We start from the raw sequence: 22,927 nt of genomic DNA, 5'->3' as shown, positions 1-22,927 counted from the left end.
TTTGATGCAACCAGACAGGGAAGCCCCCCCTAATCTCTCTGTTTGAGTTGAGAGATTTTGCAGTTTAAGCCTTGTATGAGGGCAAAAGTAATTCTGATTTTCGATGGAAAAGACATCACACTACATGCAACCAGACACTTTTATTCTACTCCCTCTGTCCCAAATTATATTTGCATGTTCAGCTTTAAAATTTAACTTATTAAAAGTGACAAAATAATTACTACGTACTTTGAATGTTCCGCCTTTTCAACAATACCCTTTACTTTTTTCGGTATTAAACGAGAGTGAATTTTAAAAGAGAGAGAGAGGGTATCATGGGAATCTTCAAAAGTTAATTCAAATTTGAACAACTAGGCTTGCACATACATAAGTTGAAAGGGACAACATAACAGTGATTCATTTATGTGTACTCAACTAAAAAATAAAGCGAGCTACTGTTATTCGTGATCCCAAGGATATAACGCTCTCTTGTAAGTTTTCATTTTTTTACTCACCCGACTGGGAGGAGATATTCCTCCCAACTGGGTGAGTAATCCATTATCCTCCCTCTTTGCTCTCTTCTATATATTTGGGTGATGCCTCTGTTGAGGAGAATCTCTAATGAAATGTTAAAAAAAAAAAAAAAACTTTCTCATACGAATCCAATTTCACACAATCATTGTCTTGCATGTGCTTTACTACAACTGCCTCTAATTTGTCAGTTATTATTGTTTATCCCTTTTCCATCTCTATCTTTTTTATAGAGGCAAGATCCTTTGTGCCGTAAACCCATGTGCCGAGGAGTTTTTCTGTTGTTGGATTGAAAAGATAAAAAAATAATCGCATATTTACATTCAACGGCCGGAAAACCCCTCGGCATAGAGGCACATGAATTTTCAGGACAGAAGAGATCGGACCCCGATATTTATATGGGTATTCAGCCCATAGATGGTGCACACAATTTTAAATTTGGCACGACTATTACTATATTTTTTCAAATTTGACAGACAGCTAACGAAATTGAGAATCATTTGACACTACAAATGATTGGGCCGTCAATGGAGTATCCAATGGAGCATATTCCCAAAGCTTCCAGCTTATCAAAGACCTTCTCATATTACTATCTGATAATTCCAAATTCAAGGACTTGCGATCTCTGTAGATCGATTTAGAAGCAAGTCCATCCATTTGTTTCAAAATGACTTCGTCAAAATCGTTATTGCCAATATTGGCACGCGACAATATCAGAAAGCAAAAAAATAAATTTTAAAACAACGATATTGTTGTGCCGTTTGATGCTATTTTTGCGCAATTGCGATTTTTTTCCCCGGAGAGAGGGAGGAGGAAAGAAACATTAATTGGGCTGATAGAGATGACGTGGTTTGTTAAAACCAAACTCGCGATTCAAATTTGGCAAAGCCAAACTTGTTGCCAAAATTGGCTCTAAAAACAAAAAATGACTTTGCCAGATGATGAACTTTTTGGCTACCCACAGAATTGGAGACCCTTTTGTCATTTTTGGGTCAAAATTTGACAATGGCTCCCCATTTTCATGCCGTAGACTTGATCCTAAAAGTGAAAATAACAATAAGAATAAAGCTTACCTCTTTCACTTTTCAACTTCATTTGTCCTTTTCTTTCCTCTGTTTGTTTTTTTGGACTGGAGGGAGAAATGTTTCAAATGTATGGTAAGGGTTTCTCATCATTATTAGTTTTTCCAACGGGACTTCACTTTTGAATTTGAATCCAGTGAGTTTTTTTTCCCCCCAGCCAGAGGGTAATCATTTAATAAAGTTGTAAGTTGTGACTGTCAAAATAGCCAATCCATACAATTCGCATTAACTATCTGGAATTAGTCGAGATGCGTGTAAGCTGACCTATACATTCGATTATAATTTTTTATTTTTTTTATAAACCCAGATTGAACAACACATCGTACGCATATGGACTTGAATTTAGAGCTTAGACGTGCACCCTCCACTCAACTGTTCAACCACCTTTAGACTAAAAAGAGAATCATCCATTAGTCAACCACCATATAAGACTGAGGAGGATCATCCACAGCTCAACCACCATAAGACTAAGAAGCTTATTGCCCTTACCTAACATGCCAGCAATTTATTCATCACTATAATCTAAGCCCTAGCATTAGGTTAGGATACATCCTGAGAAAAGGTTGTTGGTATTATATACAAAAATTTAAGTGTCATATGAGTGGTATTTCCTAAATCAAGGATGGTTAAATAACTCAGGCATACAATTCCATCAAAGAAAGTCCATCGAAAGATTTTTACAAAATGCGATCTCCTCATTCATGAAGCTGGTTCTGTATCTGTAGAATAATTTTTGTATTTTAGTTAACACTGACGTCATCAGTCATAAAAAAATCAAAAGGATTAGCTCAAGTGGTGAGGAGGTTAGATAAATCATTTGAATTAGCCTCTTCGCAAGCAAAAGCTGTAAAAGGGGGTTCTGTTTCATTGAGCCACCCTCTTTGCAAGCAAAAGCTATAAAAGAGGGTTTTGTTTTATGGTGCGGCCACGTGACCTAAGCTTGTAGTTGGAGGGATGGTTCTGGATTGTAAAAAAAAAAACAACTCATAGGTTTTTTTTTTTTCTTTCTTTTCTTGATCATCCAAAGTCAGTATTGTGAGAATAGTTAAATTAATACATCGAAAGAGTAGCTGAACTCCTGATCTCATTTCTTCTAGTACCTAAGTACATCCCTGATGCCATTGGGCTAAAGGCCTCTTGGACAAATCCTAAATAGCTTATAAATATATGTGGTGCAGGTATTGGATTTTCCCATATATGCACTAGCTCTCTCTCTCTCGCTCTCTCTCTCTCTCTCTCTCTCTCCAAGTTTTGTTTCACACAGTTTGTTGAAGTTGAAAGAGAAGGAAAATGGTGTCTAAGGCAGAAGAAGGCATGAAGAAGAGGAAGCAAGAGCAGCAGCAAGCTAGGCAGATACAACTAAACAAAGGAAAATCAATCAAGTTCAAGAGGAGCACCTTCAATCTTGATGAAGATGGTGCTTCTTCTGCCATTCTTCTCCTTGCTTACATAGCCTTCACTCCTAATTCCAATGCGTAACTTAATCAACCCGCCGATATATTGATGGGTCGGGCTTTTGCCCATTGTCCAATCTTTCTTAGTTTTTAACTTGTCGCCCTTTGCTTTGAAGGTAAACATTCAAAAAAGTTTCCCGTAGAACGCAAGCGTTGAGGCTTTCATCTAAACAAAGTGCTGTTCTCTCTCTCTCTCTCTCTCTCTCTCTCTCTCTCTGACATTCACTAGTTACCGTCAGTGATCTTTCTGATCACCCTCTTCCCTTGCTGTAGGAGTACTTTATTGAATTTTCCTGCTTGTTTGTAATTTCATGGTCTCAATTAAGGTAGTTCTGTTTCTCCAACAAATATAGGAGGAGTTCTGGTTCTCCAACAAATACCATATGCTCAAGTTTTTGTTAGGTTTTTTTCCACCTGTGTAAGTAAGTTTTTTACGTTGGTGTGCAAGTATCTTCTCGGCCTTAAGAAACCTATAGGAAACAGGGGTAAACATACGAGAGATTCGTGGGCACATAAATCATGGAATATTATTAGGTATTCATGGGGTATGTTGTGGCATCGGCTCGCTCGTGGTGCACCCCGCCGGCTAATGAGAAACAGCAACACAAGATGTGAGTCACCAATGTCTCCCACTCAACTAATTAACGTATGTATGTTTGTTATCAAGTCTCACTCGCTAAATTTGTCGCTACATGATTTGTTAGAAAACTAGGTGAAAAATGTCGCATTCTACTCCAAGAGTATCGGATAAGTACCCCATATATCATGAACATTGTCGTTGAATATTGTAGGGAAGAGAAGTAACAGGAAACAATAAGGTGCAAATGGAGATGTTCACAACATTCAAACCCAACGGTAGTGTATGGGGTATCCAAAACTCAATGTCTTATTTTTCCCTCTTATTAGATTTGTCGACAAGTGCTATTGACAATATCAGTGCACGAAACTTTCCATTTTCACGACTCACGAGCACGTACCCGATCAAAAACAAAATTGCTCACCCACTTGACTTGCTTTACCCATCATAAGCATGTGCGGAACTATACATTGGCAAGTGGAGTCACTTGACCGCATTGAGTTGGAAAAAATGAAAAACTGTTCGATTTTCGAGCACTTGGTGTCATATATGTTTAGGCAGCATTGCGTCCAGTGAGTCAAATATTGCAAGGCCTCCAGAAATCTCCCCAAAAAGAAATGCCCTTTATTGCTTGAATCCTGCTCAACTAGGACTAAAGCCTTCGGTGAAGCTCGTGAATAATTTGCAAAACAGAGTTCAATGCCCTCTGGCTTTCTTTCATTGCAACCATCGTGGCGTTTTATGAACTCAGGCTTTAGGTTTTCGAGATTGCCCTCGGGCCTCGATGATCCAAAACAACCGAATGTATTCCTAGGCTTCTTGCATAAGCCTCGAGCTCATCCCCACTGCCTTGAAACCGTTCGATGAAAAGCCCAACCGTAGTTGTTCGAAGGTAATGTGGAGGTATGATAAAAAAAGAAGAAGGTAATGTGGAGGTAGACTGACACGGTTGGCCAGGCTGTGAATCAGGCTTTGTCACTGGGTCCCTTGTGGTAAACCTAGGGCCATCCCTAGGTCTGCTACGTGCACGGATTATCTTCCTCGGAGGCTTCCAATTGCAATGTGTGTCTACATTACATTTTGTTTCACAAGTGATAGTGAGACTAAGACCCTCTAGGTAGTGTTGCGGGTTTCACCATCACTTGTGAGAGATGATGTAAGAGTAGATGTAAAGTTGAATATGTCGATAGCATTGTTCTTCTAATCATGTTGGGTTGGCCAAGAAATGACCGTACCCAATGTGAGGACAATTTTCTTACACCAGGTGCAAGGCTTCCTCCAACATTGTCCATTATGTTCATCGTTGGTAAAACAATCCCAACCCACCCGAGCGGCTATGGACATATTCAGCTTTGAGAGCAATGATGAACGTAACGGACAATGTTGGAGGAAGCCTTGCCCACATGGTGGAACGACGAGCCAAAGAGTAAAAACACTAGCTCAAAGCTCTGAGAGCAACGCAGAGGCATACGACTTGTAGAGACAAGCCACTGCCTCTGCGCGAGAAATGAGGAGCTGGAAAAGCCTCATTTTCCTCGCCGCCTCCGTCTTCTTTGGATTCTCTGTCCTCTTGAGCCAATTATGGCAGCTGGCTCCACCTCCAGCGCCATGGCACATTTGATTGAAAGTTAATATGAGGTCACGGAACTGGAACTGTTAGAACTTAGAAGGGTGTTTAGTCTGTTTGTTTTGCTTGCTGTTCATGAGACTTGCAATAATGTCGCTTTTTGAAACACACTAGGGTCTCTCATCTCTGTATATTCCAGAGTTCATCAACTTACCATAGGAATATCAGTTTGGTTTAAACATGGTTAAAATAGGAGGCATTATAAATCTCGTGAAACAGTGGCGGCTTCACAAATTCTAAAAAGGGAGATTTGCTTGTTCACGGATGAGCCGTGAATAAGTCATTTGCTGTGCTGAACAATTGTGGCCGTCCGTTTCGGTATTGGATAGTCCGGAAAAGTTTCATTTCAATCCGGACTGTCCAACACCGAAACGGACGGCCACAATGCACCTTCGTAAACACTATTCACGGAAATCGCCGTACTAAAGTTTTTCTCTAATCATTAACACACTTGAACTCTACCGTCCTTTTTCAACTATAGAATGTACAATTCCTTCAGTCGAATTTATCGATCAAAGAACATGGAGCAGTGAAAGAATTACCAATACCTATATTTCGTGGAGGGGAGGCACCTCAGAGGAGAGAGGGAGAGCAGTGCTACGGTGGAGAGAGAGAGAGAGAGCAACTGTAATGACAAGGGATGTCAGTGAAGTAGAACCCCCAAAATCCCTAAAAACCCATCTTTTCTTGTCATTGCCCTACGTGGATGTTAATCTAACCCGAATTTTAGCTATTCTCATTGCATTACTTTACTACTATTTTTATAATTACGTCCTTTTGAAATTGACATCTGACCAAACAAAACCTCAATCAACATCCAAAAAAAACCTCGTGCAATGATTTATCATTAAAAACGGCTAGGGTTTGTTTCGCCGTTAAGTCGCATATTCAAATCAAATATTTCAAACTTTTGGGGTTATCGAAGGTTTGCCCGATAATTAATTTCATTGTCTGAAATTAATTGAGAAGCGTGCAAATTAGCCCTGACATGGTTATATAAAAAAAATTTATAATTAAGAAACTCGCGCCAAATGTAATTTAAGACTCCATTTTCCCTATCTCTTTCATCTATAATTTATTGTCAAATTAAAGTTGTTTTTATTATATCAAAACTTTTTTCCACATTCATTCTACAAACTTTTTCCATAATCATTTTTATTTTCAGAAAGACGAAAGACGACCGGTAGAGAAGCGATTTTGGACGTTTCGTAAACTCTCTTATCAACGTTGGATGGAGATGATTTTTTACGGGAACCTTAAACAAAATATATTGAACAAATTGAGCAACTCCGATTATTTTTGTTGGATTCGAGACGGGCCAAAAAGTGCGTTGTACGCACTGTCTGTGTGCGTACTACTGTACCAGTAACAGCTCCCTTTTATTTTATTGAAAACAACTTAGGCCCCGTTCTAGAAAGCAAATTAAGTATTTATTTTTTAAGAAGGTAATTTCAAACTCAAAAATTATGTGTTCACGCAAATAATTTTCCTAATATAGATATTGTTTAATAGATCTCATTGAAATCTTTTAATCGGTACAAAAAAATCAAAAAATTATTTTTTATTTATATTATTTTTGAGTTTAAAAATATGAAATAGACTATTTATTTTTTAAAAAGATGTCAGGCCTTAGAGCATCTGCAATGGGTGTGTTATATTTGTGTATCAAAATGTTTGTTAAAGTATGTGTTAGAATAAAAAATGGGTCCTACAAGTGTGTGTTAGTATATATATGAGTACCTCAATGGGTTAGTTAGGAGTGTGTTAACTCTTTAAAATAATGTATCAAAACAATGGCTATAATAAAAACTTTTACAATGACTATATGTCACCAACGTCATTTTTCTGTAATGAAGGAAAGGCCAATGGCCATGTTCCTGCCACTCCACTTCCCATTTAAAAGAATTATGTTCAGAGCATGAAATCTCATTGCCTATTTTTGCCTTTATTCTGACCTTTGGTGTTCAACACATATATAGAAAAACAATGAAAAAGGCAACGGTAAATCAAGTTAACGGTAAGTTTTCAAAAAAGAAAGTAGAGTGGGCATTTATGTTTTATTGTTAAAGTTTGAATTTATAAGCATAGGTCCCACTTATTGTTTGTTAACTTCTTTGCTAAATTTGATAACCATACTAACACACTACTACATTTAGCACAATCTAGCATATTCTAACACATAAGTATTGTGGCACAAAAAATACAATTTTGTTTATTAAATCTTAACACACACAATTAACATACTAGTTAACAAATCCATTGCGGATGCTCTTATTACAAAGTACTATAGACAATAGTCTATATTTTTAGCTTAACGGAAACCCTCTCTTTTAACTTGTGAAAACAGCAATTTAATCCATTGGACACGACATTGATGGTCCAAATTTGTAAAAATACTTTTTAGACGGACAAAATTAGACCGACTGCTCCAATTCCAATTCATCTGAGACTGAATCCATATCACGATATCAGTTCTACAGAGAATACACACTCCTCAGAGAGAGAGAGAGAGAGAGAGAGAGAATGGACGCTGTATCTCTGTTCAGAGGAAGTCCATGTGCTTCATCTTCCTTCTTCCGCTCAGCGCCTGAAAAACCCACCACCAGCTTATCCTACACTCCAGCATTCCAGCCCCGGTCCAATCTTTTCTCGTATTTATCTTCTCGTCCTCATGCCCCCAAGCAGAAGAGCCTTACCAAACGCCGCATCTTCCTCCCCCACTTGGTTGCTTCCATGGTCTCTCTCTCTCTCTCTCTCTCTCTCATTTTCAATTTCAATTTCTGTTGAACACCCAATTGAACTCTGATCTTGATTTTCTTGATTTGCAGCAAAAAATGGAGGAGACTTACATTATGATTAAGCCCGATGGGGTCCAACGTGGTCTGGTAAGCTTTAATCTGCTAACTTAATTGTGTAATTTACTGATGTTTTAGATTTTATTGGAAGTTTGTAACTTTTCTTTTTGTGGGTTTGAGTTATCATATAGGTTGGTGAGATAATTTCTAGGTTTGAGAAGAAGGGGTTTAAGCTGACAGGTTTGAAGCTCTTCGAATGCCCCCAAGAATTGGCAGAGGTCTGTGCTCTAAATCCTTGCTTTTGTTCTTATTTTCATTGGCAGGGAAAACCCATGTGAGGGTTTTCTCTCTTGATTAAATTACATTTATATTGTATGGGGTAAATAGGAATGTTCATTAGGATATGGCCAAAAGTTATGGAACTATGTAATTGGTATTGCATTGAAAGGTATTTGAACTTCTTGTTATGAAGCAAGTGAACCCATATCAGGATTTTTATTTTGTTGTTTGTTTACAATGGTGTTCATTCGGGTCAGACATAATACTATCGAACTGTGGTAGTGGTACTACTCTGTTAAGTAGAGCAAGTTATAATTCTGGTCATTTTGGGGTTGTTTGCTTTAAATTTCCCAGAATGCAAGGACTTCTCATTAACGGAGTTTGTGAAAAGTCCTTTGTGACCACCACTTGCCACCAACATCTTCATCTTTTCGGGTGATGAGGACCGATTGAAACCCTGTTCAGCTTGTTCACCACAACAACCATCAATTTTTTATTTTTCTTGTTGACCAAAAAAGATAGAACCTTTTGAAGGAGTTTAGCCGCTCGACGAAAACTTGACTTAGCAACATGATGAAGAAAGTAATCGCATCAACTTCTTATCAATGGGTTTGCTGTGCAACCAACAAAAAAAGTCTTGTCAGTGGGTGGTTGTCATCTACTACTAGATCATTTCTCAACACCAAAAATCCTATTCGAGTGGTGAAACACAAAGAGCACAAGAGCAAATCCAGAAACAAAATGAAGAAAGCCCAAAAGGGGAAGAAGATTGTGGCACCCATCTCGATAAAAACCTCAACGGCTAGAATCATCTCCTTCTTTCGGGTTTCAACAAGTGATGCGCCCTTAGTTTTGCGCTCTTGTAGACTAGTGTTTCAGCATGCTTTCGTTGGCGGTGCTAAAGGTGTTAAACATTCCAAGTCACCTGCATATTCGGTTCTCCCCCTTTATCTCTTTTCTGGAAATTTAAACACTCTCTCTGTAGGAAAGTGTTTTTCAATATGGTAAACAAGAGGGTATCACATTTTAAAACTAGATGATAGTATGATAACTCAAAAGCCTCACATATATTAAACCTATACTGAGTGGGAATTTGGCATTGGAAGCCACCTTAGGCAACTTCCTTGAAATGGGCTTTGTGTGACATGACTGTTGGTGATTGTCTCATAATAATTTCGCCATACATATTTGTTTTTTGGAAGGATTAATACATTCAGAGAGGACTTTGAAAAGTGCTGCAGACGCCACATTTGTGCTTTGCGATACTTTTTTTTTTTTGATAGTTGCTTTTTGTAACTGGATATACACGATAGGCAATAAGCATTTATGCATACAGTGTCGTTTGTCTCATATTAGTTGCACGCATATGGTTTTGGCCGCTCTGTGTTTTATACATTTAATGGATTTTATGAGATCAGAATTTCTCTCATATTGCCGACTGCGTTATTAAGCCAGAGACAGGTAAAAATAAAAGGAGCTATGCCTTCATAATGTAGTAGTATAGCCATATAGAGATACTTGTAATTGGAAGATTAGATATTAAATCTTCGAGTTAATATATCCTACTTTTGTTCAATTTTTAATGGTTCTAGGAGCATTATAAGGATTTGAACTCCAAGCCATTCTTCCCGAAACTGATCAGATACATAACCTCTGGTCCTGTGGTGTGTATGGTATAATACTCCCTCTTTCTTTTGTGTGAATAGATCAATCTTAGATACTCCAGGGGTATATGATATTCTGAAACATCTGGTAAATTTGTTTTGATAAGGCTTGGGAGGGTGATGGTGTTGTTGCATCAGCTCGTAAGCTAATTGGGGCTACAAATCCTCTTCAAGCTGAACCAGGCACAATCAGGGGGGATCTTGCCGTTCAAACAGGAAGGTGGGGCCTCTTTTTTAGTTCTAAACTTTGTTGTTGAATACTTCAATGTTTCTATAGTTGTGACATTGAGGTATTGAATTACGAAGTATCAAAAAAATTTAGATAAACAAAACTGTAAAAAAAAGGAGGCCTTATGAAGCTCCTTTTGCAGGAATGTGGTTCACGGAAGTGACAGCCCTGAGAACGGCAAGCGTGAAATAGGTAAATCAATCTCTTGTTTTGAATAGACTGCTACTTGAAATCCTTTGCTTCTGGAATGGTCTTATGGTTCTCTCTTGGGTTTGAGCTTGAAGTAAATGTAAGAATTGTTGGTTTGTGCAATTGACTTGTCATGAACTTCGTCTTCTTTTTTCTGGCCTGTGTTTTTTGTTCTAAAAAAGACCTTGTTTACTTTCTTTTGATGTGAAGTATTTTTAAAAAATTGTGAGGAAAAATCATGGGCGGAGAACAAATGTTGGCCAATTGTGCTCCTTAGGCCATGTTTCCAGTCAGGAGGTGGCCATTTGCCAATCTCTTGATCCATGAACTTGACTGTCTATAGAGAAAATGGGGTATAGATACTTTTCGATGACATGATCGATGAACTATAGAAAGGGGTGATTAATGGCAAGAATCCCACATGTTGCAAATAATTTGGTAAAATATTCTTTGACATTCAAGAAACTGATGATGATATTGAAATTCAGTTTCAAATTAAGAGAGAACTTCATAGACCACCGGTATTGAATAAGGTGGGTTCAAGCCCAAAAGTTAATTTACCCTTCCCAGCTCCCTCAATTGTTGTCATTCTGAATAAGCCGGGGCCTGGGAGTGAAAAAGATTATTTGTTCTTTTTCATCTTGGGAGATTATTATAAAATTTGCGATGCTAAATGGATTGGTTTATTACGCTTCATGAACCGGTGCTATCATAAGCATGATGAGTGCTTCTATTCTACCGCCACTGGCACCTTTCACTTGCTACCATCGCTACATTTGACGTTTTGCCAGCTGTCTTTGCTACCTTTCATCCTTCTTGTTATAAACTACGGTTTCTTACTCCACCGAGCAAATTGCTGTTAAGTGTGTACTTATTCTGATCTCCCTTTTTTCCCTCTGCTTTAATGCAGCTCTCTGGTTCAAGGAAGGTGAATTATGTGAGTGGACACCAGCTCAAGCAGCATGGTTGTTGGAGTGATTCCTGACCTTTCTATGGTTTCATTCAGTTTTGCAGAGCTCTTTCAACCATATGTAGAAGATCGATTTATACAATGTGATTTCAACTGTTATGACAGTTCATTTGACAAGTTGGATAACTTTAGCACTCACTGTGTTCAACTGAAATTTTCTACCCTGTCGAACAGATAGGGGTGTTAGATGAGTTATGTCGGCCCTATTATTCTATTGAGCTCAGGTGCATTGAACATTTCCGGACCTATCTGTCCTGATCTGTGGTACATGTATGTGCATGTAGCATTGCCATCATTTTTGAGTTCCCATTTGTAATGAAAACATACGAGCTAGTTGGTCCCATGACAAGGGCTCGGAGGAAAAAATCCAGTTGTTTGTGTGAAGCATGTAGTGGGGCCTCATACTGTGATCTGTGCATCAGATACGTGCAGTTAGACTTTCTGCCCGCAAATGTATATTTTTGAACCCCTATGCTAGTAAAATAATTTTACTCGCCTTCCACTGGAATCCTACGTTCCCAGTCTGTCCACTGTGAACAGTTGGAACATATTCATATGGTTTTACGCAGGGATTTGAATCACATATCAGCTGGTACAATTTTTTGAGCGCATCCGGTATGTTAGAACTGTAATTTATTTCGGGCTCAAATATCAATTGGTATCAAACTATTTTCAATTTTATTTTCTTTTTGACTATATGTATACATTACTCTAAATTATTCAATGTGGAAAAATAACAATTTTATTGACAGCCTTAGCTCTTCATTAAAGTAGTCCCTCTCCGCTATGCTATGTGCAGGAGCAGTCGTAACCCTCCAACTTTCTCTTCCAGTGAGAAAACGAAAGAGCCTTCAAATCTCTGAGAAAGAAGCCTTTTTGGGAAAAAGCTACTAGAGTCATTTTTTATACATTCAATTCATCCCATGGGGCGGTTCAAAAAAAAAAAAAAAAAAAATCATCACGTGGGACTGTAGCGATAAACTTGAAATAGTACTCGGTGCTACCGGTACGTACCATGAAGGTAGAAAAATTGGTACACTATATGAATATGGATGTGTACTCACTAAAATCGTGTATAAAATTGATATTTTAATTTCAAGCAAACCGTGGTTCAAAATCGAAATCGATCCGTATCTTAAAGGTCTGGATTGGTTAGGTTTTATGAATTTTATGGACTGATTTGGTTCTCAAAATTTATAATCCGTAGGTATTGATTTGGTTCTTGATTTACTACAAAATCGAACAAATACGGACTATGCTCACCCCTATCTACTTTTTAATTGTCTATTAATTATGATGGAAAATTTTCAAAATAACACCTGAACTTTGAACTCAATGTCTCATAAACACCTGAACTTCACTTTATTTCAATTAGGCATTTGTGCTTTACAAAAGCCCCAAATTGAGGCACCTGACCTCATATTCCGTCAATTTTGTAACGGAATGCGTTGACGTGGCGACCTTCTCCCCTTAAGTGGCCCATAGGCACATGACTCAGCATGTGTGTTGCACATAATCATTTTCCCCCACCCCTTGCCCGCCCTTCAACCTAAATGGAGACGATGTACTCGAAAATGGTTTGGGGTTTAACAACAAAACCCCAACAAACCCAATCCAAAACCACCAAATCACACCAAAATTGTGAGAAATTACTTTATCCAAGAAGTGGCTTTGGGATAAAGAGAGAATCAGTACGTAGCAAAATACGAGATTTAGAGATCTAAAGCGAGAAACATATACACATACATACGTACATACTAATTGTGTGAGAAATTGAGAGGTGGGTTTTGATTCTTTTGAGGTTTTGTTCCGTAAAATCAATCGGATCCTTAAGTCTTGTGCGGCTCGGAGGAACGAAGAGACGAAGAGATCGGTGCAAGACCCATCTTGATCGGAGTAGCACAGAGTTATCACGGGCCGTTCGATCCTGGCGCGTGTACGGCGAGTTATCATTCTCGGTGGTCGCTGGAGGTGGAGGTTGAGTTGCTTTCGGTGGTGGTGGCAGGGCCAGCCCAAGGTATTTGGATGCCCTAGGCCAAGTGGTGGAATAGTGCCCTACATAGAAGGAATTTTTTTTTGCAAAAAAATACCCTACCAGGATTTGAACCCAAACGTCTTATGTGGAAAAACAAACACTCTACCACTGAACCACCAAAGAAGTTTGTATTATAGTTGTACACAGAAAATATATATACTCCCTCCGTCCCATAATATTTGTTCGGTCCGCGAAACGAGGACTACAAAATAATGCATTTCTTTCGAGAAAAAATTTAAATTTTTTTCATAAGTTAAAAGAACTCATCGAGATCTAATAAATTGTTGATTTTTTTTTCAACTTTTCTTACAAAAATAGTATTATTTTTACGTCTCTGTTTTGTGGACCGGACAAATATTATGGGACGGAGGGAGTACTTATCTAGAAATGAGTGCCCCATTTTTCGCCCAAAATGTGGAGGTTCAAGGCGGCGGCCTCTTGGGCCTCCCCATTGGGCCGGCCCTGGGTGGTGGTGGTGGTGGTGTGGTCTTCGTCCCTCCTCCTCCTCTCCTTCTCTCCCCATTACTGTCCAGAAGAGATGCCGAACCAGATGTGCTTTTCCCTAATTAACCCAGGTCATGTGCCCATGGGCTTCCTAACGGGAGAAGGTCGCCACATCAGCAAATGCCGTAACAAAATGGACGGAAAATGAGGCTAGGTGCTTGAATTTGGGGGTTTGTAAAGTACAGGTGCCTAATTGAAATAAAATGAAGTTCAGGTGTTTATGGGACATCGGGTCCAAAGTTCAAGTGTTGTTTTGAAATTTTCCCAATTATGATTAACGAAGTTGAAGCATAAACTAAATTTAGTATTTGACACAAGAAAGTTAAGTCCAAACAAGTCCAATCGACAAATTCCAAAAATAAAAGATATTATTGAAGAAGATATATCTAGTTTTTAAAAACTCTAAAATATCTAGCTTTAGAAACTCTAGAATATCTTTGTGAAATATCTAGAATTTTTTGTGAGAATTAGTCACATGTGTAAGTCTAGAATTACCTCAAAGTTTATCGTGTATGAAAATATCTTTGTACTAAAGTCTTTCATGGGATAGTATAAATAGGGATGAGTTCTAGCTATTTTGTATCAACCAAAAAAAGAAGTTGAGTTCAAGTGTGTCTAATTCTACGCTCTTGTCTTTAGTATTCTCTCTTTTCCAAAATTTTTGTTCAATTGAACAATAGAAATTCCTACTCTTCCAACAAACGAATCTTAAGATATGTGATACGTATTCCGATACGATCTATATAATTGAAAACACTGGTTTTGGGTTAGCCTAGAGTAGAATGAATTCTTGGTTCCGCCCTTGGCTGCCGCATTGAACCCCCTCTCTTTGTGACGATATGTGATGTTGTTCTTCTCCTTCTCTCTCTCTCTCTCTCTCAAATCAATGGCGAGAAACAATTACTGCTATGGTGCGTTAACTTCCCCTTCTTTTATAATCTGTACCATTTTCCCTCCGCTCCCTCCCTCCGCCGGTCACCCTCTCCCCTCCCCACACACACACTTCCCCTAACCCCGACCAGCGCTCGTTCGCCTTCTCCTCCGCCGAGCGCCGCCGCCGCATCGACCCCCCTCTCCAAGCCCTCGCCGTGACCCATTGCATCAACGTGTTTTAATTACAATCCCTGATCTCGTCCTGGACTCATGGAGGAGATGGACGAAGGCGAGCTGAAAAATGCTCTTGGGGAGTTAAAGCAAATTTTTTTTTTAAAATTTTATATATAGATTGCTTAATTAATTATTTATTGACAAAATACAATTGGAAGGACTCTCTGAGTTTCCAAACAAGCCCTTCTATGGCATTACTTGAGGTAAAAATTCTACGGTCCTGCTAATAGATTAGGAGCAATTAACAATGTAATTTGAAGTTAAATGATGTTTAGGAGTACCTCTTTAGTTGTAATTAATACTCCAGGACGAATTTCTACGCATTAAAATTTTGGATAATTGGAAGCACTTTCCTAGATTCTGTTAGTATCATTAATTGCATCATCTTGGCTGCCAACATTACCCTTTAGAATAGCTCATTTTGGCTGCCAACATTACCCTTTGGAATAGCTCTTGTAAAGCTTTTGTTTTACAAGCTACAATAGAGTCCTTTTAGAATAGTGTATTTTATCTCCACTTATCCATTTAAGAGTATCGAAATAATAAGAAATAGTGTATTTTATCTCCATTTATCCATTTAAAAGTATCGAAATAATAAGAAAATTTGGTTTGAAAAGATGCTACTATATATTTAAGTCAACTCAAATTTAGTAATCTATCTCTATTATAAAACAGAAGTGTGTGGGAACAAGTTGTTGGAACGGCCTAGATTCATTTGATCCAATGGCTGTAGTGCATTTTCTCACTTCCCAGTTAAGTGCACATGGTTTTCACCTAAATCACACAACTGCCATGCCCTTCCAACCGAGATGCGTAGTGCCGTAGGCACGGGGTAACTCTAGTTTCTAAAAAAGTTACACTTACTCCATAACACAAAAAACAAACACTTTTCTTTCAAAATTAATTTTTCAAATTTTACTACTACCTCCATCCCAAATTATTGTGCATGTTTCCTTTTTGGGACCTTTCCGAAATTTGTTGATATTTAACAGTATAAATTTTTTATGATTTCAAAATCTTTATTTAACAAAATTAATTGAGATCTATCAAAAAAATTCATATTTAATATAAAAAATATTTATAAATTAAAAGATGTAGACAATTTTTTGAGATGTTCGAAAAAGGAAACAAGCTAAATAATTTGGGACGGAGGGAGTAAATATGTTGAATATGGATCTTATGTTAAAGGTATTGCTAATACCTTTTGAATAATAACAATTTAATGATAAAGAGACACAAGCAAATTCAACAATATACTTCCGAGAAAAAAAAAAATCAACAATATACTGTAATAATTTTTTGGACTTAATTTTTTCCTCTGAACTTTCAATGAAAGTATAAATTTATTTTTCGTTTTTATCTAGTGAATTAAGTATGAAAAAAACAAGAAAACTAATTTTAACTATTCTTTAATTTTGAAAGGATTTTTAATTTATATTCCGTTGTTGTCGTTTGAACATTGAATTAAGCATGACGGCAACAATGGAGTATAGAAAAGATATTCATGTGAAATAAATCAGCCTTCGTAAATTTCTTTCTACTATGTGAAAAGAGAATGATTTATTCCATTTGAGCCTATAATATTTCTCTCTAGCCCATTTATTTTGCACACCTACTTAAAAATATTTATGTTAATCCAATCAGCACTTAGTTTTCAACTTATTTGTAAAAAAAAATTCCTCAAAACTTACCCATCAAATTCCATATTACACACCGATCAATCGTTCTCGTCCTGGCATCTACCAATCTTTTGCAAGATATAAAAAGCAAGAAAAATTTGACAATAGGCTGAATGCTTCAATCAAATTGAACATTACACCCAAAAATTGTTTGAGATAATTTTTCATTCTTACAAGTGATTTTGGATACAAAGACAAATATAAAGCTGCAGAGAATTTTCAAGGATGCAAATAGAATCACTAAGAAGTAACGATATTTTTTTAATAGCACTAGATAAACGGCTTCGTGCAAAGCACGAATTTCATGCCCGTTAATTTGGACTTTGAAGCAATATATATTAAGCTGAAGCCATCCCATGCAATATACCTAGAACATTTAGTGATCATCCCATCCAAGTCCAATATACATTTAGCCACTAGGACTTAGAGCTCCAAATTGTTTCTCCCTTCCCACTTACAAGATCTGTAAAGCTTATTACCATGCAAACCTTGAAATGCCCTGACAAATTAGTGAAGATTCATCTGTTCTTAGATTCAATCATTCGTTATTTCTACGCACTGTTCGTGAAGCCGATTGTCAGCTCGTACATAACCTCATGAGTCGACCTCAGCCATAACTAAAACCTACTGCAACCATTATCGGTTCAAACGACACAATGACTGCTTAAAATATACAGTTTTCCCAACAACAAATGAACCCTTGCGGTAAGAATGGAATGGTTACCTCTCAGCTCCGCTCTGCTCCTTGATGTTGCTTAGATGAGCTATAAACAAGTCATTCCAAGTATTCGTAACACCCGGTAAGCACCAGTGTATTATGTTTCTTTCCACCAGCCGAAGATGGATTGGCATCTGCTCTGAACTCAGATACGTGGGTTAGGTCCAATATATTGAACACAGAGCCATTGAGGGACATGTACAATTGTACAAATGCAGGTTCACCATCCGCACCTCCACATTGGTTCTGTTGCTCTTCAGGTAGAAAAGTTTTTCAACTTGAATAAAAAAACAGTAGGCCAGGACCTGACTGTGGAATGAAAACAGATTTGGCTAGCAGTTTCTGAAAACTGTATTTGGAAAAACCTTTTGAAAACTACACACTTTTCAGGAAACAAAGAAAATATGTTATCAAATTTTCAAAAACAGTTTCCGCTATATGGAAGCAACGAGCGTTTCAATTTTTCATTGTTTCCTTTCCGAAATATACGTAACAAAAGAAGAAAATGAAAACAATAACTATAATGCTCTGCTCAGAGGAGGAACTACAAAGTTTTAAGAACTGCATGTAGTTGAGTCATGACCAAAGTTTTTGTCCTCATTTAAATTTTAGTCTAATTCCGTTAAATTTTTATGGATTATTGATTCGTTCTGTCAATTTATCTCGCTGAAACGAATTAATAATTGTAACACCCCGTCCCACATCGGAAGTCTACATGGATGATCTTGGGCATATAACAAACCTTGTGGGCTACTACTAATACCTTGTGCTTAAGCTTTTGGGTCATGTGGTGTGGCCTGTGAATCAAAATCAGAGTACTGGGCCAGTGGTCTGCTCGAGGCGTTACAGGTGGTATCAAAACCATCCATGTACACGACCGTGTGGGCCCATGGAGTTTGGTTTGATTTGGTTGTTGGATTATAGTGCTCAACATCTCGCGAGGGCGCGAGGCTATAAAGTTGGGGAGATTGTAACACCCCGTCCCACATCGGAAGTCTACAACTGGGCCAGTGGTCTGCTCGGGGCGTTACAATAATTGACAAAAGTTTGATAAAAACTATCAAATGTAAAAAAAAATGGATAAGAACGAAAAAAAAAGTTTTTTTTTTTTTTTTGGGGTAACTAGGCTTAATTCCACTTAAAGAGTACAGGCGAATAGAAAAATGCCAAAAATTATCTTTTGTCAAAAAGAGAAGAAGAAGAGAAAATGCTATTAGAAATGGAAAAAATGAAAAATAATTTTGTCACTTCTTTTTTAGTTAACACCATTTTCTTATAAGTATAATTTTACATCAAAAATATACTTACTAAGAAGTAGCGTTAATAAGACAAAAAAATGGCAAAATCAACGGCCTAATAAATTACTGCAATATGCCAAAAATGAGGTGCCAGCGCAGAAGCGCGCACTAAAAAGGAAAAAACAGAACCTTTCACTTCACTCGAATCGAAACAACTTCCTCTCTCTCTTCTCTCTCCTCCCATGGCGACGGCGGAGGTGGCCGAGTCCCGAAAGGTTCCCCGCCCAGGCCGCGGCGGCGTCGTATCCCATAACCTCACCGAAGAAGAAGCCAGGGTAAAAGCCATAGCCGAGATCGTCAACAACATGGTCGACCAATCCCGTCGAGGCGACACCGTCAACCTCAACGCCCTCAAGTCCGCTGCCTGCCGCAAGTACGGCCTCTCCCGTGCCCCCAAGCTCGTTGAGATGATCGCCGCGCTGCCCGAGTCGGAGCGCGAGTCGCTCCTCCCCAAGCTCAAGGCCAAGCCCGTCCGCACGGCGTCCGGCATCGCCGTCGTCGCCGTCATGTCGAAGCCGCACCGGTGCCCGCACATCGCCACCACGGGGAATATCTGTGTTTACTGTCCCGGTGGGCCCGATTCGGATTTTGAGTACAGTACGCAGTCGTATACGGGGTACGAGCCCACCAGCATGCGGGCGATTCGTGCCAGGTTAGGGTTTGTTCGTTAGATAGTAATTTTTATGGTGAATTTATGCAAAACCATGTGAACTGTGGAATTAAGTGTACGCGTGATTACTTATGCGCTTTAAAGTTTGTAGTTCCGCAATCACTTCACTTGGCTTCTTGAATTGGACGTTTTGTATTTGTATTAAGTGAATTATAGAATTTTAGTTGTGTTTGTTCATCATCTGTGGGGCGACTAGAGTGTTGAAGCAGGGTGTATTTCTGTTAAACTAAAATAAGCAATACTTATTTTTTAAATCAAATGTGATGTATTGTGAGAGAATGACCTGTTTCTTAAATCAGAAAAAAAAGTAATTAAAAATAAGCACGGAATGGGGCCTGAAAGGGGTAGACAACTTTTTTCACTTAACACATAGACCAGTAGTTTCCACTAAACCAAACCATTTAGTTTAGGGGAAACAAGTTGGCTAAAGGCATAAGTTTGTGATAACATAAGGGAAGCGCACTGTGGTGTTTCCACTAAAAAGAGTAGACAAGTTGTTGTAAACTAAATGGACAAGTTTAGTTGAAACAAGTTGACTAAAGGCAAGAATGTGTAGACAAAAAAATTAGTGGAATAAGTAGCGGGGGAAAAAAATACTTAACCGAGAGTTCCGTGAGGTGAGAAATTCTGGGCTATGGTAATTTTGTGTAACAAGTAGTAACGTCCATGACCAATAGTTACCATAAGCCTGTTTTACTTGAGAGCAAGGAATCCAAATAAACTGCCATGGTGAAGGGACTATTAATTATAGTGTAAGCCAATAAAGGGTGTAATATTGAATCACCTGTACCTCATCAGCTTGATTCTGGTTGGATGATAAGAATGCAGGGTGTGTATCATTTTGTCCTCCAACATTTTAATGTAGGTTTTGACTCTTGAGGAATGTGAAGGCCCTTACTTGTAGGATCAAGTTACAATTTTGTGAATCTTTGTATGATAATCAACATTTTGTCATACTTTCAACAATTGGAAGATGAGATCTTGACCCTTTAGTGTGTCAAGAATGGAGGGAGAAATTCTGGATTAGAGTGATCCTTCACTCTGAAGAGGACTGCTAGAATGGGGTTATTAGCTTGGTTTTTTTTTCTTTCTTCTTCTTCTAATTATGTTCGTATAGAGCTCTCTTCGTTTTCTTAGAAATTTCTGTAAAATACTAACATTCCACTTGCTATTAGGTTTCACATATTGGGATCTACTTGAATTCATGTATCTCATTTATCATTCTGGGAAGATGTTTATAAGCCTTTTTATCTTGCAGTTAATATTTCATAAGTTAATCACTGCTATCCTCTTCTCGATTTCAGATATAACCCATATGTTCAGGCCAGAAGTAGGATAGATCAACTGAAGCGATTGGGTCACAGTGTCGATAAGGTTTGGTGGCTTACATAATTTTGATTCTTTACTTTTTGTTGTAGAAAATTAAGACGACATGTTTGTAAACATATTGGTTCACAACCTGTTCTTTTGCAGGTTGAATTTATCTTGATGGGAGGTACTTTCATGTCATTGCCATCAGATTATCGTGACTATTTTATAAGGAATCTTCATGATGCTTTATCGGGGCACACTTCTGCTAATGTTGAAGAGGCAGTTTCCTACTCTGAGCACAGTGCTACAAAGTGTATTGGAATGACCATTGAAACGTGAGTGTGCTGAACATTGATTATAGTTTAAGTAATCTTTGGGAGATCCCATTAAGAAGTCTCTCTCTTTTAAAATGTTGTTATACTCAATTAAGGTTTGAGTATTTAAATATGTGATGTATCTTTGTCTCTGTGTCACTGTTCTCTACAATAGATGAATTACAAATGAAATCACTTGCAAGGTTTTAATACAAGTACTTTTCACAGCAGAGTTTTTGGGTCGTTCCTCTCTCTCTCTCTCTCATTGAACTCCTCTCTCTTCTGTATGAAGGGGTGTGGGTGTTCTAGATTCATTTACTTGTAAACCTTGACTAGCTTGGGGCCTTGGGCAATGTTAGGAAGAAAGAACGAGATAATCGCAGTACTTCTTAAAATGAGGGGAAAAACATTCTTTCTGCCTTTTACAATTTTCCGGAAGTTTTCAGTTTATAAGTATCTTGTTGCATTTAGTATTGGTGAAATATTCAGATGCAAAAATTGTAAGCTTTACAATTTTAGTTTACAGTTGGCTTAATTCTTTTGTTCTTGTAAAACTACTAGGAGGCCCGATTATTGCCTTGGACCTCATTTGAGGCAGATGCTTTCTTATGGTTGTACACGGTTGGAGATTGGGGTTCAAAGTACGTATGAGGACGTGGCTCGTGACACCAATAGGGGCCACACAGTAGCTGCTGTGGCTGATTGCTTTAGCTTGGCAAAGGATGCTGGTTTCAAGGTTGTTTCCTGTCTCAAATTACACGTCTATAGTTGCACCTTGGTTGTTTCCTCATAATAACTCATCTGCTGTCTATGTACCTCGTTGACATGGTGATGTTGAATTGACATGATCTGTAATCATTGGCCTGAAATTTGACTTCTTGGATAACATTCCAGATTAGGCCATGTTCTCTGTTTGTCACTATGAACTGTAGTTGTTTATCTCTCTCTAATCTAACACAATATTTTGTGCCATTGATTCCCTTAATTGCATCTGAACATCCTTCCTCTTGAAAACTATTGTTGTTGACCTTGGTGATATACTGTCCTATCATGCACTTTTGGTAGAACCATCTGTTCCGTCATGTTTTCTTTCCATGTTACTGATCGATTGCCATTTCTTATAGGTTGTTGCTCATATGATGCCCGATCTTCCAAATGTTGGAGTTGAAAGGGACATGGAAAGTTTTAAGGAATTTTTCGAAAGCCCTTCATTCAGAGCTGACGGGCTTAAAATCTATCCCACACTTGTCATTCGTGGAACTGGACTCTATGAGCTTTGGAAAACTGGCAGGTATGTTCTCAAATTTAGCTCTCTTTTTTTGGTTCTAAGTAGTTTATTTTTCCTTTTTGGGGTCATGGGAAGTGATTCATGCTAGAAGAATGATCTGGATTGTTATGGATGAAGAATATCTTCTTGATCATCATTTAAAGTATTGCTTGTGCTGACAATTGAATGGTGGTCAGATGAGAGAAGTTGAATCATTAGTTAATCTCATGTCCAGGTATAGAAACTACCCACCTGAGCAACTTGTGGACATTGTAGCTAGGATCCTAGCCATGGTACCCCCTTGGACACGTGTTTATAGAGTTCAGAGGGATATTCCGATGCCACTGGTTACTTCTGGGGTTGAGAAAGGAAATCTTCGCGAGTTAGCTTTAGCTCGGATGGATGATTTGGGCTTGAAATGCCGAGATGTTCGAACACGTGAAGCTGGAATACAGGTAAGTGAACATGTTTGTTTTCATCTGGACGTGCTATCTGCATTTGACTGCAATAGTTTGAATGTTTTTGGTGAAATTGTTGTGTCTTTAGGACATTCACCACCAAATAAAGCCAGAAGAAGTTGAACTTGTTCGACGTGATTATTCTGCCAATGAAGGCTGGGAAACTTTTCTTTCCTATGAAGATACACGC

The 22,927-nt window shown here is 38.2% G+C and overlaps 3 protein-coding genes across 4 annotated transcripts in view; 2 read left to right on the top strand and 1 right to left on the bottom strand.

The window, feature by feature from the left end:
- Positions 1 to 4,027: 4,027 nt before the first annotated feature.
- On the bottom strand, positions 4,028 to 5,240 carry LOC131309657 (GRAS family protein RAD1-like). Its single transcript, XM_058336259.1, is given in 8 exon segments — positions 4,028 to 4,174; positions 4,176 to 4,213; positions 4,216 to 4,293; positions 4,296 to 4,356; positions 4,569 to 4,674; positions 4,823 to 4,909; positions 4,911 to 5,053; positions 5,055 to 5,240. Coding segments are annotated over 8 exon segments (846 nt in total).
- A 2,380-nt stretch (positions 5,241 to 7,620) lies between these two features.
- Positions 7,621 to 11,612, top strand: LOC131311566 (nucleoside diphosphate kinase 2, chloroplastic). Its single transcript, XM_058339059.1, has 7 exons — positions 7,621 to 7,986; positions 8,079 to 8,135; positions 8,237 to 8,323; positions 9,917 to 9,997; positions 10,096 to 10,208; positions 10,360 to 10,409; positions 11,317 to 11,612. The coding sequence occupies exons 1-7, from the start codon at positions 7,774 to 7,776 to the stop codon at positions 11,382 to 11,384; spliced, it is 669 nt and encodes a 222-aa protein (XP_058195042.1). The 5' UTR covers positions 7,621 to 7,773; the 3' UTR covers positions 11,385 to 11,612.
- A 7,206-nt stretch (positions 11,613 to 18,818) lies between these two features.
- The window catches only part of LOC131311328 (elongator complex protein 3), a 5,920-nt gene continuing 1,811 nt past the window's right edge, over positions 18,819 to 22,927 (top strand). The window contains exons 1-7 of one of the 2 annotated variants that reach the window (XM_058338733.1): positions 18,819 to 19,369; positions 20,692 to 20,761; positions 20,861 to 21,033; positions 21,574 to 21,748; positions 22,137 to 22,303; positions 22,515 to 22,734; positions 22,826 to 22,927. The exon at positions 22,826 to 22,927 is cut by the window's right edge and continues 3 nt beyond it. In XM_058338733.1, the coding sequence (XP_058194716.1) occupies positions 18,900 to 19,369; positions 20,692 to 20,761; positions 20,861 to 21,033; positions 21,574 to 21,748; positions 22,137 to 22,303; positions 22,515 to 22,734; positions 22,826 to 22,927 (1,377 nt within the window). In that variant the 5' untranslated portion in view covers positions 18,819 to 18,899. The remainder of the gene's footprint in view (positions 19,370 to 20,691; positions 20,762 to 20,860; positions 21,034 to 21,573; positions 21,749 to 22,136; positions 22,304 to 22,514; positions 22,735 to 22,825) is intronic. The other variant, XM_058338734.1, reaches the window with a different exon arrangement.

Source organism: Rhododendron vialii, chromosome 12a (genome assembly GCF_030253575.1).
Source record: "Rhododendron vialii isolate Sample 1 chromosome 12a, ASM3025357v1".
NCBI classification, from domain to species: Eukaryota; Viridiplantae; Streptophyta; class Magnoliopsida; order Ericales; family Ericaceae; genus Rhododendron; species Rhododendron vialii.
The sequence above is the reverse complement of the archived record's forward strand: the minus strand, read 5'-3'. Positions and strand labels throughout refer to the sequence as shown.

Coding starts and splice junctions, on each gene's coding strand:
- LOC131311566 (XM_058339059.1), top strand. CDS start 7,774: ATGGACGCTGTATCTCTGTTCAGAGGAAGTCCATGTGCTTCATCTTCC. Junction 8,324..9,916: donor GCCCCCAAGAATTGGCAGAG/GTCTGTGCTCTA, acceptor TAATGGTTCTAG/GAGCATTATAAGGATTTGAA. Junction 9,998..10,095: donor CTGGTCCTGTGGTGTGTATG/GTATAATACTCC, acceptor TGTTTTGATAAG/GCTTGGGAGGGTGATGGTGT.